Below are 23,359 nucleotides of genomic sequence, written 5' to 3'. Positions count from 1 at the left end.
GGCAGATCTGCCTAATAACAGTAGGCTGATCTGCCCCTGGGGGACAGAAAAGGCCTTGAAATTATTTGCCCCCCAGAGGAGGGACCCTTGCCCAAGGGGTCGCTCCCCTTATGCCAATTTCACTACACTAAAATTATCGCTTCATGATCCAGCTGCTGAAATGCTCTGGGAGACTTCAAAGGGAAGGACATTCCTTTTCTTCCATTTGAAGCCTCTCCGGCCCTCATCACATGATCAGAAGAGAAATTGCAGCCTCTGAGGTCAGCGCACGATCGCAAGCTGACTTCATCAGACATCACTGGGGGGGTCAGGGGTGGAAGGGGAAGTGATTTCCCTTCCAGCCCTGCCATGGGGGGGAGGGGGTGCGGCCCTCGGGGGGGTGGGGGGGAGTGTTAGCACTTCCCCGAGGGCCAGTAGTAGGACGTAATGGTTACATCTGTGGCACCTCAGCACCACAGCCACGGATGTAACCATTACGTCCTTGGCGCCAAGGGGTTAAGTAGCCAAATATAGCAAATCTTTACACCCACAGGTAAATATAAGCATTATACTATAAACATATGTTAGCATATGCCTGTATTTAAGAAAATTTCAACCTGTTTTTTAACTCTCCCTGCTGTCTGTTCAGTTCTTGTCCTGAAATTCACAAAAGACAGCATGTAGACTCACAAGAAGCTGAATTTTCAGTATTTTTCCACTTTAAAAAATAAATATAGACCGAAAACACACTGTTTCCTCTTTGTATTGACCTGTAAAAACAGAACATTGGGACCCTTATTGTAACTTAGTATAACTTTCGGGCTAACAAAGGACAACCATAATCGTGGCATTCAACAGGATGAAAGTAAGCCCCTCAGTTAATTTTGTTAGTCTAGTGAGGATGGACGACTTACCATTTACATCTGCTTCCATTTCTGCAGCTCTCCAAGGGAAGAGCTGTGGTTGTTTCTACATTTAATGACAATACTCACAATACATAACTGCTATTATGGATGGGTGAGCTTTCATTCTTCATCCTGGTATCTTCTTTAATATCCATAAACACTGAATACAATAACAAATGTACCCCTTCTTGAAGGTGGCGAGGAAACAAAAGGCATAGAAGCAAAGGGACAGTAGTGTGGCAAAACTCCTGAAAAGCGTGTATAGTGCAAATACATAATAATGTTAGAGCTGGTCTTATAACCAAGAATGAGAAAACACTTATTACTTGGACTGATATTCAACCGTGCTCTCTAATAACAGCAATGTTAGAACCTTTTTAAGAAAACTTATGGAGATCTCAACTTTCAGTATATGGCAAATGTTACGTGTCCTACTTTAAAATGTTTACCCTTATTTGACAAGTCAACTGCAAATGTTTAACCCAATTGCTCATTACCACGTGCTGCCCATCTTTTGAAAAATGCTTTATATCTCATTGTCTATGGTGATATCCCCTTAAGCTGTTCATAAAACCCCCCAATTGTTTTGGCCGATAAGTTCAAGTGATACTAATTAAGAATGCCTTTTTTTTTTTTTTAATATATATCTTTATTAGTATTTAGTGATTACATAAACAATTACACAATGGCGCAGGACAGCTCAGTAAGCTAGTGATTGTGTGGGGTTACACATTAGAGCTGTGTCAGTAGCAATCAATGTACAAGCAGCCAGGAGCTCATGCAGTGTACTTTCCCTCTTTTCATAAATCTCCCCTTACCTTACACTTTCGACAATGTACTCGTGCAATGTCTTCACTATGTGTTCGCTAGACTATTCTTTACCAGATCTCAGACTCTATATGAAAGTTTTCTTGGTTTGGATTTCACAAATTACTCCAAATCAGTGATAGAGATGGGGGAAAACCAGGAGAAATGTAAGAACAAAGAAAATAACCTCAATACCTACAGCAGTGTGAGCCGTAAATCTGAACTAACGCACCAAAAGACAAAAACTAGCATTTGCAATGCAGTAGGTCTCACATTTGCAAGAATTAGAGCTATTGACGTTGTAAATGACAATGTCTTTTACCTGTGTGTTTTGGTTCGGAGTGTAGTAGGTGTATGTGGTGTGGAGTGGAATTATATGGGTTAAATTGGAATTGTTAGTTGTGGAATTGTGTGGTGTGTAGTGGAATGATGAATAGATAGGGGGTGAGAGAACAGAATATAGAGAAAAGAAGATAGAGAGGGATAGGTAGTTTGTGCATGAAGTGGTGAATGAAGGGTGTGTGAGCAAGAGGATGAAGGGGAGAGCAGGCCATAGATGCATAAAAAGGGAGCTTCTGCTTCCACATTTTTAAAAGTTGGTCATTTCTAAATCTAGGAATGGTATCAAATGTGTAGGAAGTTGGAAAACTGTTTATTCTAAACTTTTCAAAAGCAACCCAGTACTCAATAAACAAGCTTCCCTCACAGATAGGGCACAATGCAAGCTTCCCTCTCACAGAAGGTACAGTGTGAGCGTCCCTCTCACAGAAGGTACAGTGTGAGCGTCCCTCTCACAGAAGATACAGTGTGAGCGTCCCTCTCACAGAAAGTACAGTTTGAGCGTCCCTCTCACAGAAAGTACAGTGTGAGCGTCCCTCTCACAGAAAGTACAGTGTGAGCGTCCCTCTCACAGAAGGTACAGTGTGAGCGTCCCTCTCACAGAAGGTACAGTGTGAGCGTCCCTCTCACGGAAGGTACAGTGTGAGCGTCCCTCTCACGGAAGGTACAGTGTGAGCGTCCCTCTCACGGAAGGTACAGTGTGAGCGTCCCTCTCACGGAAGGTACAGTGTGAGCGTCCCTCTCACGGAAGGTACAGTGTGAGCGTCCCTCTCACAGAAAGTACAGTGTGAGCGTCCCTCTCACAGAAAGTACAGTGTGAGCGTCCCTCTCACAGAAAGTACAGTGTGAGCGTCCCTCACAGAGAAGGTACAATGTAAGCGTCCCTCACAGAGAAGGTACAGTGCAAGCTTCCCTCACAGAGAATGTACCATGCAAGCTTCCCTCACACTCAGCAGATACAGTACAGGCAGCAGTGCATGCTACACACACACACACACACACACACACCCACCACCACCACAAACACCCCCACACACACACACAAACACCCCCACACACACACACAAACACCCCCACACACACACACACAAACACCCCCACACACACACACAAACACCCCCACACACACACACAAACACCCCCACACACACACACAAACACCCCCACACACAGGCAGCAGTCCATGCTCCCTCACAGAGGATGTAAAATGTACATTTCCCTCCCACACAGCAGATACAGCACATGTAGCAATGCAAACTTCCATCGCACACAGCAGATACAGCACATGCAGCAATGCAAACTTCCATCACACACAGCAGATACAGCAATGCAAACTTCCATCACACACAGCAGATACAGCACAGGAATTGTGTGGGATTGTGTAGTGTGGTGGGGATGTGTAGTGGAAAAATGAGGCATGTTGTGCTGTGGAATTATGTAGACCGTAATTACATGGTACTAACAGTTGTGGAATTAGTAGAGTGAGATTGTGTGTTATGGACTTAATTATGTGTAATGGTGTCGTGGAGTTGAATTATGTGGTGTGCTGTTACATTTTGTGGCATGATGTTAATCTTTGTGATATGTATTGGAGGTATGTGCTGTGTTGTGAAATTGTGTTGTGCTGTTGAAATATGTAGTTTGGGCTTGAATTAGGTGGTGTGTTTCTGAAATGTGTGGAGTTGAATTGTGTGTTGTGGAACTGTATGGCGTGTGTGATTATGCTTATTGTAATGGTGTGTAGTGCATTTATGTGGATTGCTGGTATGTGGCACAGAATGCATTTATGTGGGGTGTTTTTAAGTTGATTTGATAAAAGTGTAATTATGTGGAATGTAATTATGTGGCATTGAGTGGTAGTATGTGGAGTGTAATGTGTGGTGCAGAACTGTGTGGCATTGTGCGGTGTGTGGGATTATGTGGTATGGTGTGGCGCTGTATGATAAGGTGTGGAATTATGTGGCATGTTGCAAATTTGCATTTATTTTATGTAGTGTAATTCTGTGTTTTGTAATTTAATGGACTGAGGGATGGAAAGACTGCCCCAAGCCATAAGCCCAATGTGTCCAGGTCTGATAATTCTGCTACAGTACCATATGAGGAGCATACAATGCTACTCCAGCTTAAACCTACCATGCCTTGGATTGACTTCACCCACGATCAATGGTCGAGTAAAATGCAGTTCAGTGTGAAACAATTTCTTCTGTAAAAAGCCCTCCTAACTATATTGTGTAATGTGACAAGTGTGATTGCACAGCTAAATCAAATTTCACAACAAGGGTGTAAGTGATTACAGTAGTATACGTTTTAACCCCTAGGGTGCCGAGGACAAGGTGGTTACGTCCTCTGCCGTGGCACTCGGGTGCCAGGGACGTAACCTCCTCATATAGGCCATCGGGGGAAGCACTAGCGCTCCCCAGAGGGCCTCGCACCGCCCTCCCATGGGCAGGGATGGAAGGGGCATCACCTCCCCCTTTCATCCCTGCCCGACCCCTGCAGTGGCGTCTGACGATGTCAGTGCGCAATCACGCGCTGACCTTGTCAGAGTCCGCCCCCACTGCGCTGGAAGCTCAGCTTCCTGCGCGATCGGAGAGAAACGCTTTGCATTTCTCTTCCGATCCTAGGGGCGGCACAGGGACATGAAAGGAAAGATCTTCCTTTCCTGTCATGTCTCTTTGAGCATTTCACGATCGGGCAGCAGAAATGCCCACTAGACATCAGGGATGTTTGTTAACTATTTATGTATCAGCGGAGTGGCCCCTTTGGCAAGGGCTGCTCCCCAAAATATCACTAGGCCTTTTTAATTAGGCCGATCTGCTCCCAAGGAGGTTTTGAGGGGTGGGTGGGAGGCAGAAGCCACTAGATGCCAGAGTTTTTTTTTTTTCCATTTTTTTTTTCTTCACATTATGAATGAAGCGGAGTAACCCCTTGAGCAAGGATCGCTCCCCTGGGGGGCAATTTAGTATTAGTCCATTCCTGCCCCCCTTGTGGGCAGATCGGCCTATTTTAATTAGGCCGATCTGCCCCTAAGGGGGACAGAAACCACTAGACACCAGGGATTTGTTTTTGTTTTAAACATCAGTTCACACAAGGTGAGCGACACCTTAGGCAAGGGTCGCTCCCCTGAGGGGCAAATTTATATTATTCCAGATCAGCCTATTTCCTTTAGGCCGATGGGGGCAGAAACCACTTGGGCACCAGGGATTGGTGTGTGTTTTTGTTTAGGGGGGCAGCTCTTTGGGCAAGGGTCGCTCCCTATGGGGGCCCATTACTGTTGGCCATGTCTGCCCTACTTGGGGGCAGATTGGCCTATTTTTGTAAGGCCCATCTGCCCCCAAGGGGGGCAGAAAGCCCACCAGAGACAAGTGAAGATATTCTTTTTTTTTTTATTTTTTAAAAGGGGGATGTGGGGTATGGCCATACCCCCACCCCAAATAAATGGGGGCAAAGTTATTCTGCCTTCCGGTGGGCAGATGGGGCAGTTACCCCCAATCCACTCCCCGGGGGCAGAAAGTCTACTAGATGCCAGGGAATTAAATAAAAATAAAAATAGTGGGGTGGTGGCTACCAACCAGTATGGGCATGGTTATGCCCCCACTCCAACTGAAAGGGGTAACAGTCTTTCACCTCTACCCCTGTACACTAAAACATCTTATCCCACAGCAAGCAAGAGGACATTTGATTATTTTGGCTTTTGGTTTTACAGCTGGGCCATGAGAGCTTGTCTAACTCTCAAAAGTGTCCCACTTGGAATGGTGAGGGCTGCACTTTTTGGACTTTGGGACGCTGCCATGTAGAAAAATCTAAGAGACCTATACACATCTGAAACCTAAACATCTGGGTGATTCCAGGGTGGTGTGTTTCACACATTCCTACCACCCAGAATTGTCGCATCTATACCGATAAATTCTGCCCCACTTATCAGCCTAAAAACAATTTTTTCCAAACTGCCCTTTTGGATCCACTTTGGTTCCCCCTCATTTTAGACCTGTTTTTGGCTCTTCCCTGTCACAGGCACATGGTCCACCTACACAAGTGAGGTATCATTTTTTCCAGGAGACTGAGGGGAACATTGGGTGGTAGGAAATATGTGCTGGTGCAGTGATCCCACACAGAAATGTGCGACAAAGTTGATTTTGAGGTATGCTGAGATTCTGGGTAAGAAAACACTGGGGTATCCACGGAAGTCACAACTCCCTGGTGGGGTGTCTAGTTTTCAGAAATGTTTGGGTTTGGTACGTTTTCCTATATGGCTGCTGAGCCCAGGACAAAAAATGCTAGCGCAGAGCCCAACAAGTCACCCCATCCTGGATTCCCCTTGGTGTCTATTTTAAAAAAATGCACAGGTTTGGTAGGTTTCCCTAGGTGCCGGCTGAGCTAGAGGCCAAAATCTACAGCTAGGCACTTTCCAAAAGACATGTCAGATTTCAATTTAAAAATGTGACGTGTCCATGTTGCGTTTCCTGTCGCAGGCATTAGGCCTACCCACAGAAGTGAGGTACCATTTTTTATTGGGAGACTTGGGGGAGCACAGAATAGCAGAACAAGTGTTACTGTCCCTTGTCTTTCTCTACTTTTCTTTCCTTCCAAATGTAAGACCGTGTGTAAAAAAAAAAAAAGATGTCTATTTGAGAATGCCCTGTAATTCACATGCTAGTATGGGCACCCTGGAATTCTGAGATGTGCAAATAACCACTGATTCTCAACACCTCATCGAGTGCCCATTATGGAAATACAAAGGTTTCTTTTATACCTATTTTTCACTCTTTATATTTCAGCAAATGAATTGCTGTATACAATGAAAACCCATTGCAAGGTGCAGCTCCTTTATTGGATCTGGGTACCTAGGGTTCTTGATGAACCTACAAGCTCTATATATCCCCACAACCAGAAGAGTCAAGCAGACGTAACGGTATATTACTTTTGAAAATCCAACATCGCAGAAAAAAGTTAGAGTAAAACGTGGAGAAAAATTGCTTTTTTGTTGTTTTTTTAACCTCAATTTCAATATTTTTTTTTATTTCATCTGTTATTTTCTGTAGGAAAACCTTGTAGGATCTCCACAAATGACCCTTTGCTGAATTCCGAATTTTGTCTACTTTTCAGAAATGTTTAGCTTTTGGGGATCCAGCATTGGTTTCCCACCCATTTCTGTCACTAACTGGACGGAGGCTAAAAGCACAAAAAATAGTAAAAATGGGGTATGTCCCAGTAAAATGCCAATATTGTGTTGAAAAATGTGATTTTCTGATTCAATACTGCCTGTTCCTGAAAGCTAGGAAGATGGTGATTTTAGCACCGCAAACTCTTTGTTGATGCCATTTTCAGGGGAAAAAAACCCACAAACCTTCTTCTGCAGCCCTTTTTTCCCCATTTAAAAAACAACAAAAAAAACCAAACGATTTTGTTCCTGTATTTTGACTAATTTCTTGGTCTCCTCCAGGGGAACCCACAAACTCTGGGTACCTCTAGAATCCCTAGGATGTTGGAGGAAAAAAGGATGCAAATTTGGCATGGGTAACTTATGTGGACAAAAAGTTAGGAGGGCCTGAGCGCGAACTGCCCCAAATAGCCAAAAAAAGACCTGGCACCAAAGGGTTTAAAAAGAGCTATCTTTCTAGATTATAAACAACATTTAAAACAGCCTAGAAACCATATGATGCTGATATGTTTTTGTTACAAAGAATTGTGCCCTTAAATGAAGTAACTGGTGACCAAAATAATGCGCTCCAAAGCCCTCAGGATGGGCTCACCCATCAAATGTTGATATAACATTGTGATACATTTTCCACAAACATTTTAAAGGAGGATTTATCATTGGTTAAAAAAAAAAAGGCATTTTTCCCGTACAGTTTTGTAAACTAATAAACCACATGTAAAATAGAACCAAACGATATAATAAAATGGGGGCTTTTTTGAAGAGTTAGTAAAGGAAAGATATACGTTAAGAAATTATAAGCATACACATACCTATTTGCAGATCCATAAATAGTTATTCCAGTTCCACTGTTTCTCATCGCGCTGCTTGTAAATATATACAGCACGGCATGGAACAGATGTAAATGCCTGCTGCTTTGTGCTATTAAAGTATTATGAAAAAGCCAGGAAAAAATTGCATACATCATTTAAATGGTGCTGACTGAGCAGTGAAGTTGGGCTTTAGATGTCAGTAGTTGTGCATGTGTTAATGTTGACATTGGAAAAATTGTATTCTGGTCTTATAACTATGGCACAGTCCACGTAGACTATGAAAATAGTTTGTCACCGTAATGTAATTCTGGTCAGCTAACAAGAGCACCGCTGTGGCCATACATGAAAACAAATGGCAGAAACGATGGGGAGAATGGGAAAGAAAGGAAGAGGAAGGAGAAAACGGTGAAGAAGGATTGTGAGGGGGTTGCATTGGCACAAGAGACAAGGGGTGGTGAGGGAAAATGGGTATGAGATGGGCTAGGAGTGGAAGAAGTGAGAGAGGCTCGGTGAGAGGAATAGGAGACATGGCGTGAGGTGTTAGAGAGACTGAAAAGAGACAAATGAGAAGGAGTGAGGCGGGGAGAAGGGAGGAACATCAGTTGGAAGGAGAGCGTGCGGGGAAGAGATGTATGGTGGAAGAAAAATAAGGGATGGGGAGGTGGGAAGGAAGAGGGTATGGGAGGCTTAGATAAGGAGATAGAAGAGATGAAGGGGAGGGGGAAACAGAGTTAAGGATAATCTGCTGGAGGAGAAAGAACCATTGGAGGACAGAGGAAGGAAGACAGTGGAAAGAGACTGAAGGGGAAAGAGAGGGATGAAAGTGGGACGAGGTCGCTGGGGAGCAGCGCCCAGGCTGGGAGGAATTAGGGGAGATGCACTTAAGTTATGGAGGAGAGCACAGATTGCTGTTAATGTCAGAGCAGCAAATACAGAGCCAATATCTCTGCTGCCATCAGGAGCACCATTCAAGGCCCGGTAGGCAGAGACGTGAGGCTGCGCCACCTCTGAGTCTAGTGATCCATGATCAAGACGTAGAGAGGAGGGGGAGTGACAGACATGCAGAGACCGACACAGGCAAAGACACTCACACAGGCAAAGACACCCAGGCAGAGCCCAAATATCAAAAAGCATCAAAAGAGACAGCCAAGCGGAGACAGCAAGACTGTGACAGAGGCAAAGCTAAGCAGATAAGAGTCAGAAAGTGACAGTTATGCAGAGACAGATGCAAAGATAGACAAGAGGCAGGAAGTGATTCGCACTATAGAAGTCACAGGATGGAAGACAATACACTTCATATAGGCACACAAATCCACCGAGCTGCCTTCTGCAGCGTGTTAGGAGGGGCATTTTTCCAAGCTTAAAAATGTGAAAACCTATCCTGCATCAGAAGACAAAGATCGACACAAACTGCACAACCCTACAAACAGGGTTAGGAAACACACACTGTATATGTGTCAGCCTTTTAGGTAAAGTGTGTGTGTTGTAGTGACTGTAGACCTGGGAGGCTTGAGTTCTAAACCTGGTTTCCCTAGATTGCTACACTCTGTAGTCGTCAGCAGAGCACAATTTTCTCCAGCACCCAAACTTTCTTCTCCGTTATAAGTGGATCTTGTCAGAAAGACACTACATAAACAACTGAATATGTGCACACACTTAGTTCCTAGAGCAGCCCGTGTGCCAGGTCAGGGCGCCGAGGCCATGCCAGCCACCTACTACCTGCAGGACACACTGACTGCACACCACAGAGATCGAAAATGCTGGCTTCATCCTTGGGGACCCCTCCACAGCTCTCTGACCCCACTTAGATAGGAATCCGGAATGGGATATGTCACGTCCAGATGGGCTTGGGGGTCCAAATTGAGACACAAACAGAAAGCACACCGTGGAGGCGCCGGTTCAGAAGTCAGCAAGGATGGGGCGCCGGTCCATGGAGAATGGGATGGTGGAGGCACACAGCTAGAAGAAGGGAAGGGGGTGCTCTGGTGTGAACTAGGCCCTTTTTCCCCCCGCTTGAGGGCTGCAATCAAAGAATTGAAAAGTTGTGTGCGAGCAGCACTGGTGACCCCTGCCTACTCTCAAAGCCAGGATTGGTGGTGGGGCTCCTTGTGTGTTATAAAACAAGCATATAACAATCCAGAGAAGGCGCATGTATTTGGACAGCTGCATGGAGAGTTCAACCCCTGAATCCCAGATAAACACATCCTGGTAAATGTGGTGGTCGAAAGATCCCATGTTGCAGTGATGACACTTATGCAGCCTTCTATATCGATTTAACAGCAGGATTTCGCCCTTCGCATACTTCAATAGATAGCACTGAATTAGCACCCATTGATAATTAACTGTCAAAGTACTGCAATAGTGAACCCTGGCTGGATTAATTCACCCGGTTACCACATCGCTTAGTGCCATTATCATGCTAGAATGCCCCCACCCAGTCTTTGCAGGGCCTCTCCCCCACTGCAGTCATTAGGTACTTATCTAGGGCTCGCTTTGCTCTGGTGGGGTTTTCCAAAACTATATCATGAGCACTTCTCCTCCCAGGTCCCACCACAGCGCCCAGGGTTTGGACCTTTTTGCGTTCACACACTGCCTCACCTACAGATTCGAAATTCTTCGTTGATATTCACCTCGCTACCCAGAGCGCCTAGTTTTCTCCCAGTACAATACACCCACACGTAGTTAGAGCACTGCCTCACCTACGCCTGCAAAAAATGGTCAACAACCAAAAAGGAGGAAATGCTGCCCCAGAAGTGCTCTTTAAGGCAGCGAGCATAGACAGGTGAACAACCTCATGTCGCAGCCCAGAGGTCGGGAGTCCACAGAGGAAGAGTCCATGGATAAATTATCAGGAAGGTCTTATGAAACCGTACCAGAAACCCCGGCCTTCATGCATTGGCATCGCGCGTCATCAGAAATAGGAAGATTTTTGCCAGAGACAAGCAAATTTGAAATCCTCCAGAAATATAATAAATGTTACAGAAGTTATTTAAAGGAATGTTTTAGAATCAATCTTGTTGTTTTGCTATCTGTGGGTATTCTTTGGTGTGTTATTACACTCGTACTCACGTTACCGAATTTGTATCGCCCCTCTTTGTAATGTCAAATTATGTCACGTTTAAGATGGGCACGGAATTAGTCTGCAGGTTTACAATAGCATTTGGGGAGTGAGCGCACCCTCCACTATCCCTCTTCTGTGTTTGTGATGTCAGTGCACTCATGTTTCAAATAATAGAGCAGCTCGGATCAGAGCACAACAGCTGGTCTTTTCTGGCTTGGGAGGAGGAGGTGGGAGGGATGAATGGTGCAATAAAATTCTACCATCTCGGCCTGAAGCATCCACACTGTGACACCAGAAAGAAACGGAAAACAAAGTAGTCCTGAAACCAAGAGATAAAGAACCATGGCGTAATTAAACAGTAGTTAGTCCCTGCTCGCAAAGAGAAAAAGACTGGACAAAGAGGCTTGACTGACCACTAACAAGCAAGGATTTTTGAAGGGCACTGAAACCAACAAATGATATATTCATGCGGTCCTAAGCTTACGCTCGACCTAATAAAAACGAAGGCGTAACTTGTGTGTCTCAGGTTTGTTGGTTTTTTTAATGGTACGGAACACATTATAGAGGGGTGCAGCTCTCAAGGCATTAGCATGGTACATGTGTCTTAGTGCTTCAGAAGTGAATGTCTCCACATCCGGTGGTGGGGTAGGTAACACAATGCTTAATGTGATCCGTGATGTGTAGCTGCATGTCAGACAGAGTGTGGCGCAGTATCACGGTCATCTAGTGACTCATTTTCCTCTGTGTGGCTCTGCTCCAGCCTCCCTATCTGAGACGTCCCTTGAATTCCCTCTTATGGTCATCTTTGATACCCTGTTCGAAATCTGTGTCCCTACTTGGGCGTTCCTAGTACACCAGCACTTCTATCCACAGCTCAGCTATAGGGCGTCTCCTAACCTCTCTGGCATCCTCACTTAAGGATGCCTTATATTAGCAAATATTTATACACATGTTATACCAAACGTTAGCTGACCAGAGCTACAAGTAGTTTTTAGGTCGCGCATAGTAGCGTGCAAGCTCTGCGTTTCGGATGTGTTGGTATGTTTCTTGGCATTCAACAACGCCCACCGCATGCCCATCACTCATTCGTGGGCTTGCCTTAAAAAATCGTTTATTTTAGTTGGTAACTACATTACGTTTTTCCTTCGTTAGGGCAGTTTGGGGATCGTCCACCGTTACATGGATAATTGCACGTTTGCTGATAACTTTGACTGGGAGCCAACTTCTTCGTTTTGTGTGTCGCCGTCACGCTCATTACGGTGCTTTGAATCCGCTTGCTTATGTGAAACTGTTTTACAATGCTACTAGCTCTAACTCGAGCAAACGTGAGACCCGTGACATTGTAGATGCTTGTTTCCTTTGGCCACCCTAGATCTTGGAATATTTTACTGCTCTCTATTAGGAATAAGTTCAAGCTCCTGAGATTCACGAGGGTATATATAAATGTACCACATTTGTTCTTGCATCGCGTATGTCATTCACTTTAATTGAAAGAGACATTAACCTTTAGTGAATGTTGCATTTTCAAAGTGAATTTAACGTTACATAATTTTCCTTATTTTTTAGGTGAGCTGATTGATATAATCCACAAAGAAGGCCGGAGGATGACAGCAGCACAGCCGTCTGAGACCACAGTGGGCAACATGGTGCGCAGGGTGTTGAAAATTATCCGGGAAGAATATGGCAGGTTAGATGTTCCTCTGTGTCCTGATGTCACACTCCGACATCAAACCTAAAGGGGTGGACGCTTGGGCACTGTTCCTATTTTTTTGGAGATTGGTAGCACACTCCCTTTGACTCTCATAGTTCCTCCCCCTCCCTGCTCCATGAGGCTCTATCCCATTGGAACGAGGTGACTCCGTCACTCATAATTTTGTTCAGGTGGAATGACCTCAGTTTGCCAGTTGAAGATGGGAATAACTTTCTTGGTGATTCCAGTAACCCTAGTTCTTGCTTTGCCTCTTTCACAACTAAACCTTTCACAAATGCTTTCACTTTACTGTCATATTTTTTTATAATCTGCCCTTCCTCTGTGTGAGGCAAGCTATTTGCTGAGTGTGACCCCAAGCATGTGTCACTTGCTGCCCCACAAGCTTCTACTAAGTTGTACACATGTCATTTTTCCTGAGGGCGGGGGTTGTGGAACACGCAAATACCAAGAGTAGTTAAATCTGCGTTAAAAAATATTTTCTTATTCTTGCGTTGTCCGACTCCTCTTTTTTAACTGGTTGGGAACCTAAGTCCACTGCCTAAAACTGCAGGAGACCTAATCGGTCACTGGTTGGACCAAACAGTGTGTTGCACAGTTTTTTATTCTATAATCACTCATAACATGGGTAGTTACCTTTTGTTTGTTGTGGGAGCTGCCTGGCCAACACCATTGTAACAAACACTGGCAAAATGCAAAAATATATTTTGCTCTTAAAAAGCACAGATTGCCTCATTAGTTTGTGGCACTGAACAAAACTACTTTGTATGCTGATAGGCTCCTTTTGAAAGAGAAGATTGCTATCACTCACAGTAAAAACAAAAAAAAGAGAGAGACAAAAAAAAAAAGAATATATATGCGCGCGCAACCATGGGATATGCACTTGCATTAGTGCAGATTTACATATTTCATGAACTTAAACAAATTTACAGAAGTAGACCAGGAAACTGTGCTCCTAGAAAATATTTGTGAACTGTATTTTAGCACAAACGAATATGCATGTTTAGATTTGCTCATGTGAAAATATGTTGAGTGTTTACAGGTTCACCTTCCACCCTACCACCTTTTTTCACCAACCCTGGAAAAAGGTTTACTTCTGCCCTTGTCCGGAGTAAATTTCCAACCTTTCCCAGCATGGGAAAAGTTTAGAGAAGAGCTAGTGAGGACCAATAAAACATGCAGGTTAGTAGGTTTTCCAAAAGGCATTTCAACCTTGGAACTTTTGCTAACGCTGCTTCCAGCCCTAGTATGTAGATCTGCGGAAAAGTGGCAAAATAAGGAAATTGTTACTATTCAAGCCTACTATAGTATTGGCCTAAGCTCTACATGGCACCAAAAGGACAAGTAGATTTATTTTTACAGAACAAGTAGACTTATGAAGGAACATGTCCCATGGACAGGTAGATATATTTTTAAATTCCACACCCCTGCATTGTAAGGCAGTCGTGCCTCCAATCATTTACATATGTGTCCATAAAATGAATTATGAGATTGCGACTTGAATGACTCCAACAAACACAAACTGTTAACGCGTTTCAGCCATGTAAGAATGTGCCCCTTTTTGACATGGTCACCCCCACTTTTTGCCTGGTACAAGATGCAATTTTTGACTGAAAGTGCACTGGGTTCCTTGCAATCCAGGTCCCTGGGGACAGATCTCTTTCTCCAAACCTGTACAATTGTTCTCCAATTGGTAATACTATTGCCCCCCCCCCCTTTTAATCTCTAGTAAATGGTACCATTGGTACCTAAGGCATGGGTAACCAAGAGGGTCTCCAAGGGCTACTGCACATATTGTGCCTCCATTAGGGACCCCTAACCTAGCACATGCAGACTGCCATTGCAGGCTGCATGTCGTGGTGCAGCTAAAAGTAAAAACACAACACTGCACACAGCCTGTCCTAACACTGCATGCAATATAAGTAAGTCACCCCTACAGCAAGTCTTCCAGCCCTAAGGCAAGGTGCATTATATTCCATGGGAGTCTTTGTCGATTCTTAGACATAGTGAGTGGGCAGGGAAGCCATTTTAAGGGCATGTGTTGGACACTGGTCAGTACACTGGTCAGTACTAGTTCCCCAGCTACATCATGGCTTCACTGAAAAAAGGGATATTTGTTATCAAACATCTCATATTAATAAACCCTCACTGATGCCAGTGATGGATTTATTAATTCATGCAGCCAGAGGGCACCTTAGAGGTGCCCCTTGAAAAACCTACCATTTACCCGTGTGCTGGCTGACTAGTTCTAACTAACCTGCCACTACCAGACATACTTCTGACCCCCATGGGTGAGAGCCTTTAATCTTGAGTGGTCAGAAACAAAGCCTGTCCTGGGAGAGGGTTTTACACACCCCACCCAACTGGATGAATCTGTATTCCAAGGCAAGGAGCTTCAAAGAAGCCCATCGCTCTTGGTATGCAGATCTGGCTTCATTCAAAGGAGAAATGCTAACGCCCCATGACCCTTCTGGCACCCAGACAAGTGGAAAATTTGTCTTCAGAGAGGTTTGTCCACCCCTCAGGTCAGCCACACCTGCCTGATGTGGACACAGCATTTAGAAATCTGCCATCTTGGTGTTGGCAGAATTAGGAAATCAGGGACAGGGTTATGCCCAATTCCCAGAGGAAGTGGCCCTATAGGGGGTGTAGTGACCCAGGGTTAAATAGCTCATTGGCTACTACCCTACGCTCCCCAAAACAACGCTAAATTCAGTATGTAGAGGAGCCTCTGGCACTAGGAAATCAGATTCCTGCTGACCTACGAAAAAGGAGGACACTCCAGGGCAGAGAAAAAAAACCTGAGGATGAAGCACCTGGCTTGACCCCAGCCATGCCAGCCTCTCTGCTGTTCCCACCGGTTTGTGCAAATATCAACTCTTCTTGCAAGTTGCTGTGCCTTCAAAAGCCTAGGAGGACTGCCTGCCTTCAATAAAGACCCAGGAATGGCTGTGGAGCAGCAGAGCTGCTTCCATATCTTGCAGAGACCTGAGAGGACTCTGTTACGCAAAAAAACCGACACCGGAAAGCACCACTGCATCCGTGCCGCCTAGCCCGAGTTGAAGTGGGCCAACAGTGCCTACTTGGTCCCCAGCCCTCCAGATATAGATCTCACCTTTAACTTGCCCACTCTAGACTCCCCAACACCACCTGCAGCCTCTGCTTCTGGGCCCTCTCAACCGCAGGTGCTCCTGGTGGACAAAACCCGATGCCTCAAGACTTCTCTGCACCTGTCGCCCCAGCCCATGGGGAATAAGACCCCTAAGGTCTGCTCAGATACTCAAGCATCTCAAGATTTGAACCCACCTGATGGTTCTTCCTGACTGGACTCCCTGTCCAGACCTGCAGCCTCTTTTCAACTGGGCCGATCCCCATTAACTAACATTGGGCACCCAACACCATACTCCACCTCTGCACCCGGCCACCCCAGTGTCGCCAGGGTGTGACCTGTTGGTGTCGTCCTGATTCTTGCCCAATATTACCTTAAGTCCAGGAGATTGGTCCAGCAAGTCGCTGTAGTGTACCTGTTTGCCATATTTGTTTTTCCGCCATAGGTTAACATTGCAGCTTCCAAATATTGCACTGTTGAATTCTCAAAACTGTAAAGAGTTTTCTTGCAAAAAGTACTTACCTGATTGTACTGATTCTGGTGCCTAAATATATATAAAGATATTTGTAATTTTTGTAAATTGGTGTTGTCCTCCTTATTGAGTTGTGTGCCTCATTTATTGCCAGGTGTGTATTTGCAGATGTCCAACACTCCTCTCTGATAAGTCTAAGGCTTCTCGACAACACTATCCCCCTAAAAGAGCACCTTGGGATTGCTAGAGCAAGTCCCTGTCCAATGGTACGGGGAACCCCCTAGACTTTTTGCATGATATATCTCATATTGATATATCATATTAAGAGCCAGCTTCCTACAGGCTCCTAGCGGTTGCAGAAACTATGTCTGGCAGTGAGAGGACGCCTCACAGTTACTAAAGAGAGAGCGGTATAACAGGCAATTTGTCACACATATCGTGTCAGGAGGTGAGAGTTTTGCTACAAAAGTAATTATTGCACCTACTCCAATAATAGAGTAGAGGTCGCTCCACCTTTCCTTAAGTCCTGAGGATGCCCAGAAGGGATAGGGGCTGAAATGTGTTGACAGTTTATCAATCTCATAATTCATTTTATGGACACATATGGAGGCACGACTGCTTTACAATGTGACTACCTCCGACTGTTCTAGAAATAAGGATTACAGCCACAGATTATTTAATAAGGAAAGTGGGTGAAAAACAGTACCTATTGTGTTAGAAGTTACTTGGTTAATATACCTGTCAGTCCTGAGTTTTGTGTCTATTTGTCATGTCTAATTTTTAATAAGCCCAGGGTCTGTGAGCAAACGAGATCACTACCCATGATATGAGTAATGTAGAATAAAAAATGTGTGCCACACTGTTTGGTCCACCCAGTGATTAAGTAGGGGGTTTCACTGTGGTGAACTGTTGTATATAATTCTTTCCCAGTACACATTTTTATACTTGCAGAATAAGTCCCATGCCGAGTCGTATTGGGTGTATTTGGGCATACCCCTAAATGATTTTGCACATATAACTTTGGGAGGGCAGACAGCATATGCCAGACAGACCTCAAGGAAATACATTGTGAATATCTTCCTGAACAAAAGCTGCATTTATTTTTTACCTAAGATGCTTTCAGTGATTAATACTTGCAGAAGGCATGAAGAGTGCCCATGGTTCTGCCCCTAATGTCTGTCATAGTAATGTGTCTTTATAAGCTAGCTAGTACTACATTTGGGGTGGAGAAATTAGTGTCTCTGATTTTTGAAGCCTCACAGTAGTGGCCTTTGTTGCATTACTTCCTGGGTTATACACCCTATGGGGGTCATTATGACTCTGACAGCCCTCCTCCGCCACACCAGCAGTGGCGTCCAGACTGCCAACAGCATGGCGGTGCAGGACTGCCAAATTATGCCAGTGGAAGTGAACTGGCTGTATTGCAGCCAGTTCACCACCTGTACAGCCAGGGGGGTAGGACCGCCTGGCCAAAGGTTGACCACATTCGACCCATCGGTCCACCTAACACCGCCCGTGGTATTTTGTGCATCCTTACCGCCAGGGATTCCGTGGCCGCAGCCCTGCCACGGAATCCCTGGCGGTAACGATACTGGTGACAGGAATGCTCATTCCTATCGCCACTGCAGCACTCCCCAACACCCCCTCCATGTAGGACCCCCACCCCCTGACCCCATCTGAAGCCTCCCCCCCCCCCAAAAGCAGTGACAACCCCGGCCCTCCGATTCCCCCATTACAACCACCCTCCCCGTAAATCCATGCAGGCATACATACATGCACACATGGCCTCGACACCCCACCAACGCAAACACGCATTCACACACGCACACCTACATTTGCATACAAACACACAGCACCCTCCACCCTCCTCCAATCACACAAATACCCCCCCCTGCTCCCCCCCCAACTTTCACGCACACAATACTCAACACACCGCCCCCTCCTCCTTCCCCCTCGGTCGATCACTCTACCTGGTGGTGATCTGGGAGGGAACGGGGTCGATGGCGCTTGCTCTGCCGCCAGCACCCCACCAACACAACACCGCCATGCCTACTACTAAGTCATAAAAGGCGTGGTGGTGTTGTGTTGACATGGTGGTGCCAGCGGAGCAACCTCCACTGCACCGCCAACCGCCAGTATGGCTGCTGGTGGCTCTCTGCCCAATTTATGCCGGAGAGCCGTCAGCAGTCATAATATGGTGGTCAGACCGCCAGTCATAATGAGGGCCTATATATGTTATTAGCAGATGAGTGTAAATTCTGAAACAATTTCTTCTTTGCAGAGTTCTGAAAACATTCCAATTTTGTAATGTTTCTTTAGCCAAAGGAATATAGCCGGTACACTGATAAAACAAAAGAGATGATTTCCTGGTTTGAATGCTATCTGTGCTATAAGTAGAGGGACTGTCTGAACCTTTCCCTTCTGGAAAATGATGTAAAGTTATTTTCAAGAAAGAGCCTAGAGCTTGTCAATTCTTGATTGTGGCAGCCTTGAGTATGTCCAACATTCACATACCATGCTTCTATTAGACTGATTTGTATTTTTGTTTCCAATTTTTTGTTAGCCTTGGTAGATCAGTGCTAAGCAAGCTCATGGACATGCCCAACTTGCATTTATTTTGGTTGTGTAGAGGCCTGATCAGTACCATACAGCAGTTTAAAAAATTGGGTTGTTAGTTGAGGGAAGTAAATACCCACCTCAAATAATAAGCACAGTCCTTTGTGGGGTGAACCACTAAAGTCACTAAATAAACTGGAGATTAACCCCCTGGAAGCTATGCTCATACAGGCTTAGCTTGGAGGCAATTTATAAAGTATTTATGCAGTACTAAAACATTAATAAAGGCAAAGTGCAAAACAATAAAAATCCTAATATGAATTTGAAAATTAGAGTAAAATGTAATAAATAAACGTAATGACAGCAGAATGACAAAGATCTTCTAAGGGGAATCTGAGAAATACATTTTTGAAGTTTCAAGTAGAAATGCGCCAAAAAGCACAATGTGCCAATGGTAGTAAATGGTCGAAATGGAACAGGTCCTAGGCGCAATTGGACTTTGACCACGATAGAGCGCTGATTGGATACACTAGCCAGGTTTGTCTTGATGAAAGATTTTACTCTTTGATTTTAGTCCTTTAAGTCCCAATCCACCACAGTAGTACACACCTAATGCACCCCAGGACCTCAGGGGAGGCACATAAGAGACTTTCAAAGTGTCAGGTATAAGCCAAACAGCAGGGTCTAGTCAAGGTTCAGTTGCTGCTGGGCAGTTGCAGGAAAAGGCTTCCTGTATCTTGTTGTAAACCTGTAAGTTTAGCAGCAGGTCAGCCTACTGACCCTTGTGCACTGGACAAAGAAGTGGGCTCCAAGAGGGAGAGCAGACCCAGTCTTCTATACTCCTCTCAGGTCTCTGATAGCAAGGTCAGTCCTCTTCTGGTCTTCAACAGGTTGCCGAGTGTTCTGTAGTGGTTCCTGGGTATGCTACATAAATGCCTGACATAAGCCAGTGGGTGGAAATGGCCCTTGGGGATGTTCTAACCAATGAGGTAAAGGTTCCTAGAGCTAACCGTACGCACTTTGAGCATCTTCAAGATGGCTGAGGTCTTTGACAACACTAAATTTGGGCTCTGAAGGCTCAGTGTGTTTGTATGTGTAAGTTTGTTTGTGGGGAATTTATTATGGTAATTCTAGTGTCCTCTCCATCTGACAGTAAGTAACACGCAGTTTGAGGCAATCCATGTACCCCCAACGAACTTAGTGACTGAAGTATAGTAGAACAAAGTTGAGTTTTCAGCAACCAAACAGTGGATGCATACAAATAGTTTTTGTCATTCTGTTTCCCTCCTTTGAAGTGCATTCCCAATTTTATATGTAAATCCAGCAGACCTGTCAAACAGGCTGTGACTTCAAATGAATGAGGCCCACCTTGATTGGGGCCTTTCTGGCTAGTGGGGGAACAAATGAAGTGCCCAGCCCAAGTGACTGTGACAAGGGAGGTCTCTTTGAAGTGCGCTTCAGGTGTCATGTGAAAAGCCCCAGCAGACTTGTCAAGCCTTGGTTTGTTGTTCTTCACCCTCTATTATCAATTACTGTGTATCCTTATATTTCTACAGGCTCCGTGGTCGCAGTGAGGAGACGGATCAGCAGGAGTCACTTCACAAACTGTTGACAGCTGGTGGGCCTTGTGAGGATTTTAACATCCCATTCCCCCTGTTGAAGGCAAATGTAATTGAGGCAGTCAATGAGCTGCTAATAGAACTTGGTAAGAGTGAAAGTCAAATTCTGGTGCTCAAAATGGCTAGTCATTTTATAGATTATTTCAGCTTTCATTGCACTAAAATCCACTCCCTGCATTTATTTCTTAGTGTATAGCCTGTTTTTGGTTACTAAAAGATCTGCTACAAGTTGCCCTGCTTTCTCATGTTATTGGAAATTATTTGTCTTTTAGGGACTTGGAAATTTAGCATAGATCGATCTTTAGTTTCATATAATTTGACAACTAGGTGGTTTTAGTTGTACACATGAGTAGCATTAAACCTCAAGATTCCTGGGCCGTTTGAATACAGCTACTGTTAAATATCCCTACAGTCCTCGTATAGCCTGCTTCAATATCAAATAAGACATCTATGGTTAATATATCAGAGGCATTATTTCCAGGAGTATGATGTGTGCATTGAATGTTATGCAAGAATTGTCAGAATGTGAAAGTTCGATATAATAGTTTTGAGTACTAGAAGTAGAACTTCTTTTGAGCTTGTCACATTTGCTCTGTGTTCAGAGAAAGAGGTCAGGTGACTTGTCTAACTGCAGAGTTCGAGCATTTTGCAAAGTGAACTGTTTGACCTGCTGTACAAAGAGAGAGTGAAATGAGAGGCTGCAGGGTATCGGATTTTTCCTAACACAACAATTAAATAAATAAGTCAACTGCACAAACATTTCAAAATATATTTCATTAGGTCTGAAAGCCCATTTTTTGTACTTCTGAGGGCTGAAAAAATATTTTAATAGGATAAAAACAAATCTGAACACTTTACTTGGTGATGTGCAAATGATTAATGTTTTCACAGATTATTTTTAATACACTGTGTAGTTTTATTAGTAAAGCTCGTAGGAAAGTTATTTTGCCATTTCATGGGAAATTTACTGTCTGTAAATGACAGTGTGCTACCACATCATGCTTTAGTAACATATGTATTAAAAGTGAGTGTTTAAACATTAACTGAGAAACACTCCTGCCCCTGCCCTGATGGCAATGCCAGTAAACTAAGGGGCAAGTTACGGATCATGTGTACCCTAAATGTGGGTTAGATTCTTATTATACATGGAGCAAACGTTTAGTGTATTTATTAAATCAAAAGATTTTTTGTACAGCAGAAATGCTGAACTCGTGTAGTTGAAGGTGCACTCAGGTGAGAATGAAGAAAAAGGCGGCTCTGTAAAATAAAATATTTACCTAGGATTACCCAATTAGAGACCAGTTTACGGGTCAAGTACATTTCAGTTAGGTTGAGTAGATTATTCAAGTTACTCGACCTGCAGGTCTAGTAAAAATTTTAGGATTTTTCGAGGCCTGTAGAGGCCTCAGAGTACTGAGTAGGGTTAAAAGTGTCAGGTTTATTAATGGGGCAGTGTGACATTCCGTATTAGCCAAACATAAAAGTACAGTCATCAAATGCATATTCCTTCCTATCTCACTCTCCAAATTGACACAACCTCCTCCAAGCCATTATGATTTTATTTACATGTTTTATTCTAAACACTCCTTTACAGTGCTATACCATGACAAGTAGGGACATCGGAAGGAGAGAAAGAACATGGTAGGATTACAAATTAGATGTTACTATTTCAACTCTGATAGTCATATATTTCATCAACCAGCCATCTCGCCAGTCAAGACTCAGGGTAGCTTCTAACAGTTTGCTGCTGTCACCAAACAATGAATCACCTTGGGGCGGCCCACAAGAATGCAGAGGCATCACCGTATACAAAGGCATCTTTTGCCTTCACCATTAATTTCCAAGTAGGTTGTGTCCATTGAGTCCACCATTCTAAGAAGTCTCAAGATCCTTTTTTGGTAAGTACCATAGTCAGCTGGGTTTCAATGGAAAAATCAGTGCTGAGTAACTCTGTAGGATCAGTTTATTTATGTAACCTTCAATAGACAAATACCAGTGTTTCTGAGAAGTGTGGTTTCTATTCTGCTCAAGCATTGCCATGCCTTGTTACATTTCCACTGCAAGTGATTATCTTAGGATCTGTTGGCCCCTGGTAAAGTCTGAGGTCTTTAAATCGATTCATTTTTGCTGGTGTGCGGACCTTATTCGAACGTCAGATTCAGCCTTATTGTCAATTATTCAAATCACATTTTTTAATCTGGCTTAAACACTTGCTTCATCCATTATTTCAACACCCCCTCGCCCCCAACAAGATATAGGCTCAATGAGGTAAGCCCATCAAATTATAGAGGATAGTGTTCAGATGTCCTCACGGGGGATAGACAACTCTGACTTCGTTATGAAAACTTTTACTGTTGTAATAAAGAAAGGATTGGAAAGAGCCTTTGTGTAATCTGCGAAAAGGTGCCTGGTGTATCTTAACTGGAGGCTTGTGACCTAATTAGTGCCAGAAAAAGTTGCTTTTTACTATTTTCATCATTATGGGAATTTTTCTGTCATTGAATTGTCCTGCCGATGTACTGTATCCCAGAGCCCTTTTACAATACATAGTATCTTCATAGTAAGCCAATGCCAATCTAAAAAGTTAAGTAGTTGGTTATGGTTATGTTTCCATAATGATTTTTAAAGGTAAAGGAAATGGGGAAACGGAGCCAGTTAGGCAGAAGTTCACAAAGGGAAAATACTGGCACTCGCATCCGTTCATTTTGACATAACCTTAAGATCCTGTCTTTTTGCGATTTGACACCCTAAAAATGTGGCAGGAGAAGATATTAGTTAATTTTAATTATGATTTCTGTGAAAATTACCATAATGGTCAGCTAGGATTTCAAGTT

At 44.1% G+C, this 23,359-nt stretch overlaps 1 protein-coding gene across 1 annotated transcript in view; it reads left to right on the top strand.

Annotated features, from left to right (window-relative positions):
• EIF2B2 (eukaryotic translation initiation factor 2B subunit beta) overlaps positions 1-23,359 on the top strand; it is a 73,609-nt gene that overhangs the window by 14,010 nt on the left and 36,240 nt on the right. The window contains exons 2-3 of the mRNA XM_069208473.1: positions 12,628-12,748; positions 20,463-20,611. Of these exons, the coding sequence (XP_069064574.1) occupies positions 12,628-12,748; positions 20,463-20,611 (270 nt within the window). The remainder of the gene's footprint in view (positions 1-12,627; positions 12,749-20,462; positions 20,612-23,359) is intronic.

The sequence above is a fragment of the Pleurodeles waltl genome, chromosome 9 (assembly GCF_031143425.1).
Source record: "Pleurodeles waltl isolate 20211129_DDA chromosome 9, aPleWal1.hap1.20221129, whole genome shotgun sequence".
NCBI lineage: Eukaryota > Metazoa > Chordata > Amphibia > Caudata > Salamandridae > Pleurodeles > Pleurodeles waltl.
Note: the sequence above shows the minus strand (reverse complement) of the source record. Positions and strands in the feature narration are given on the sequence as shown.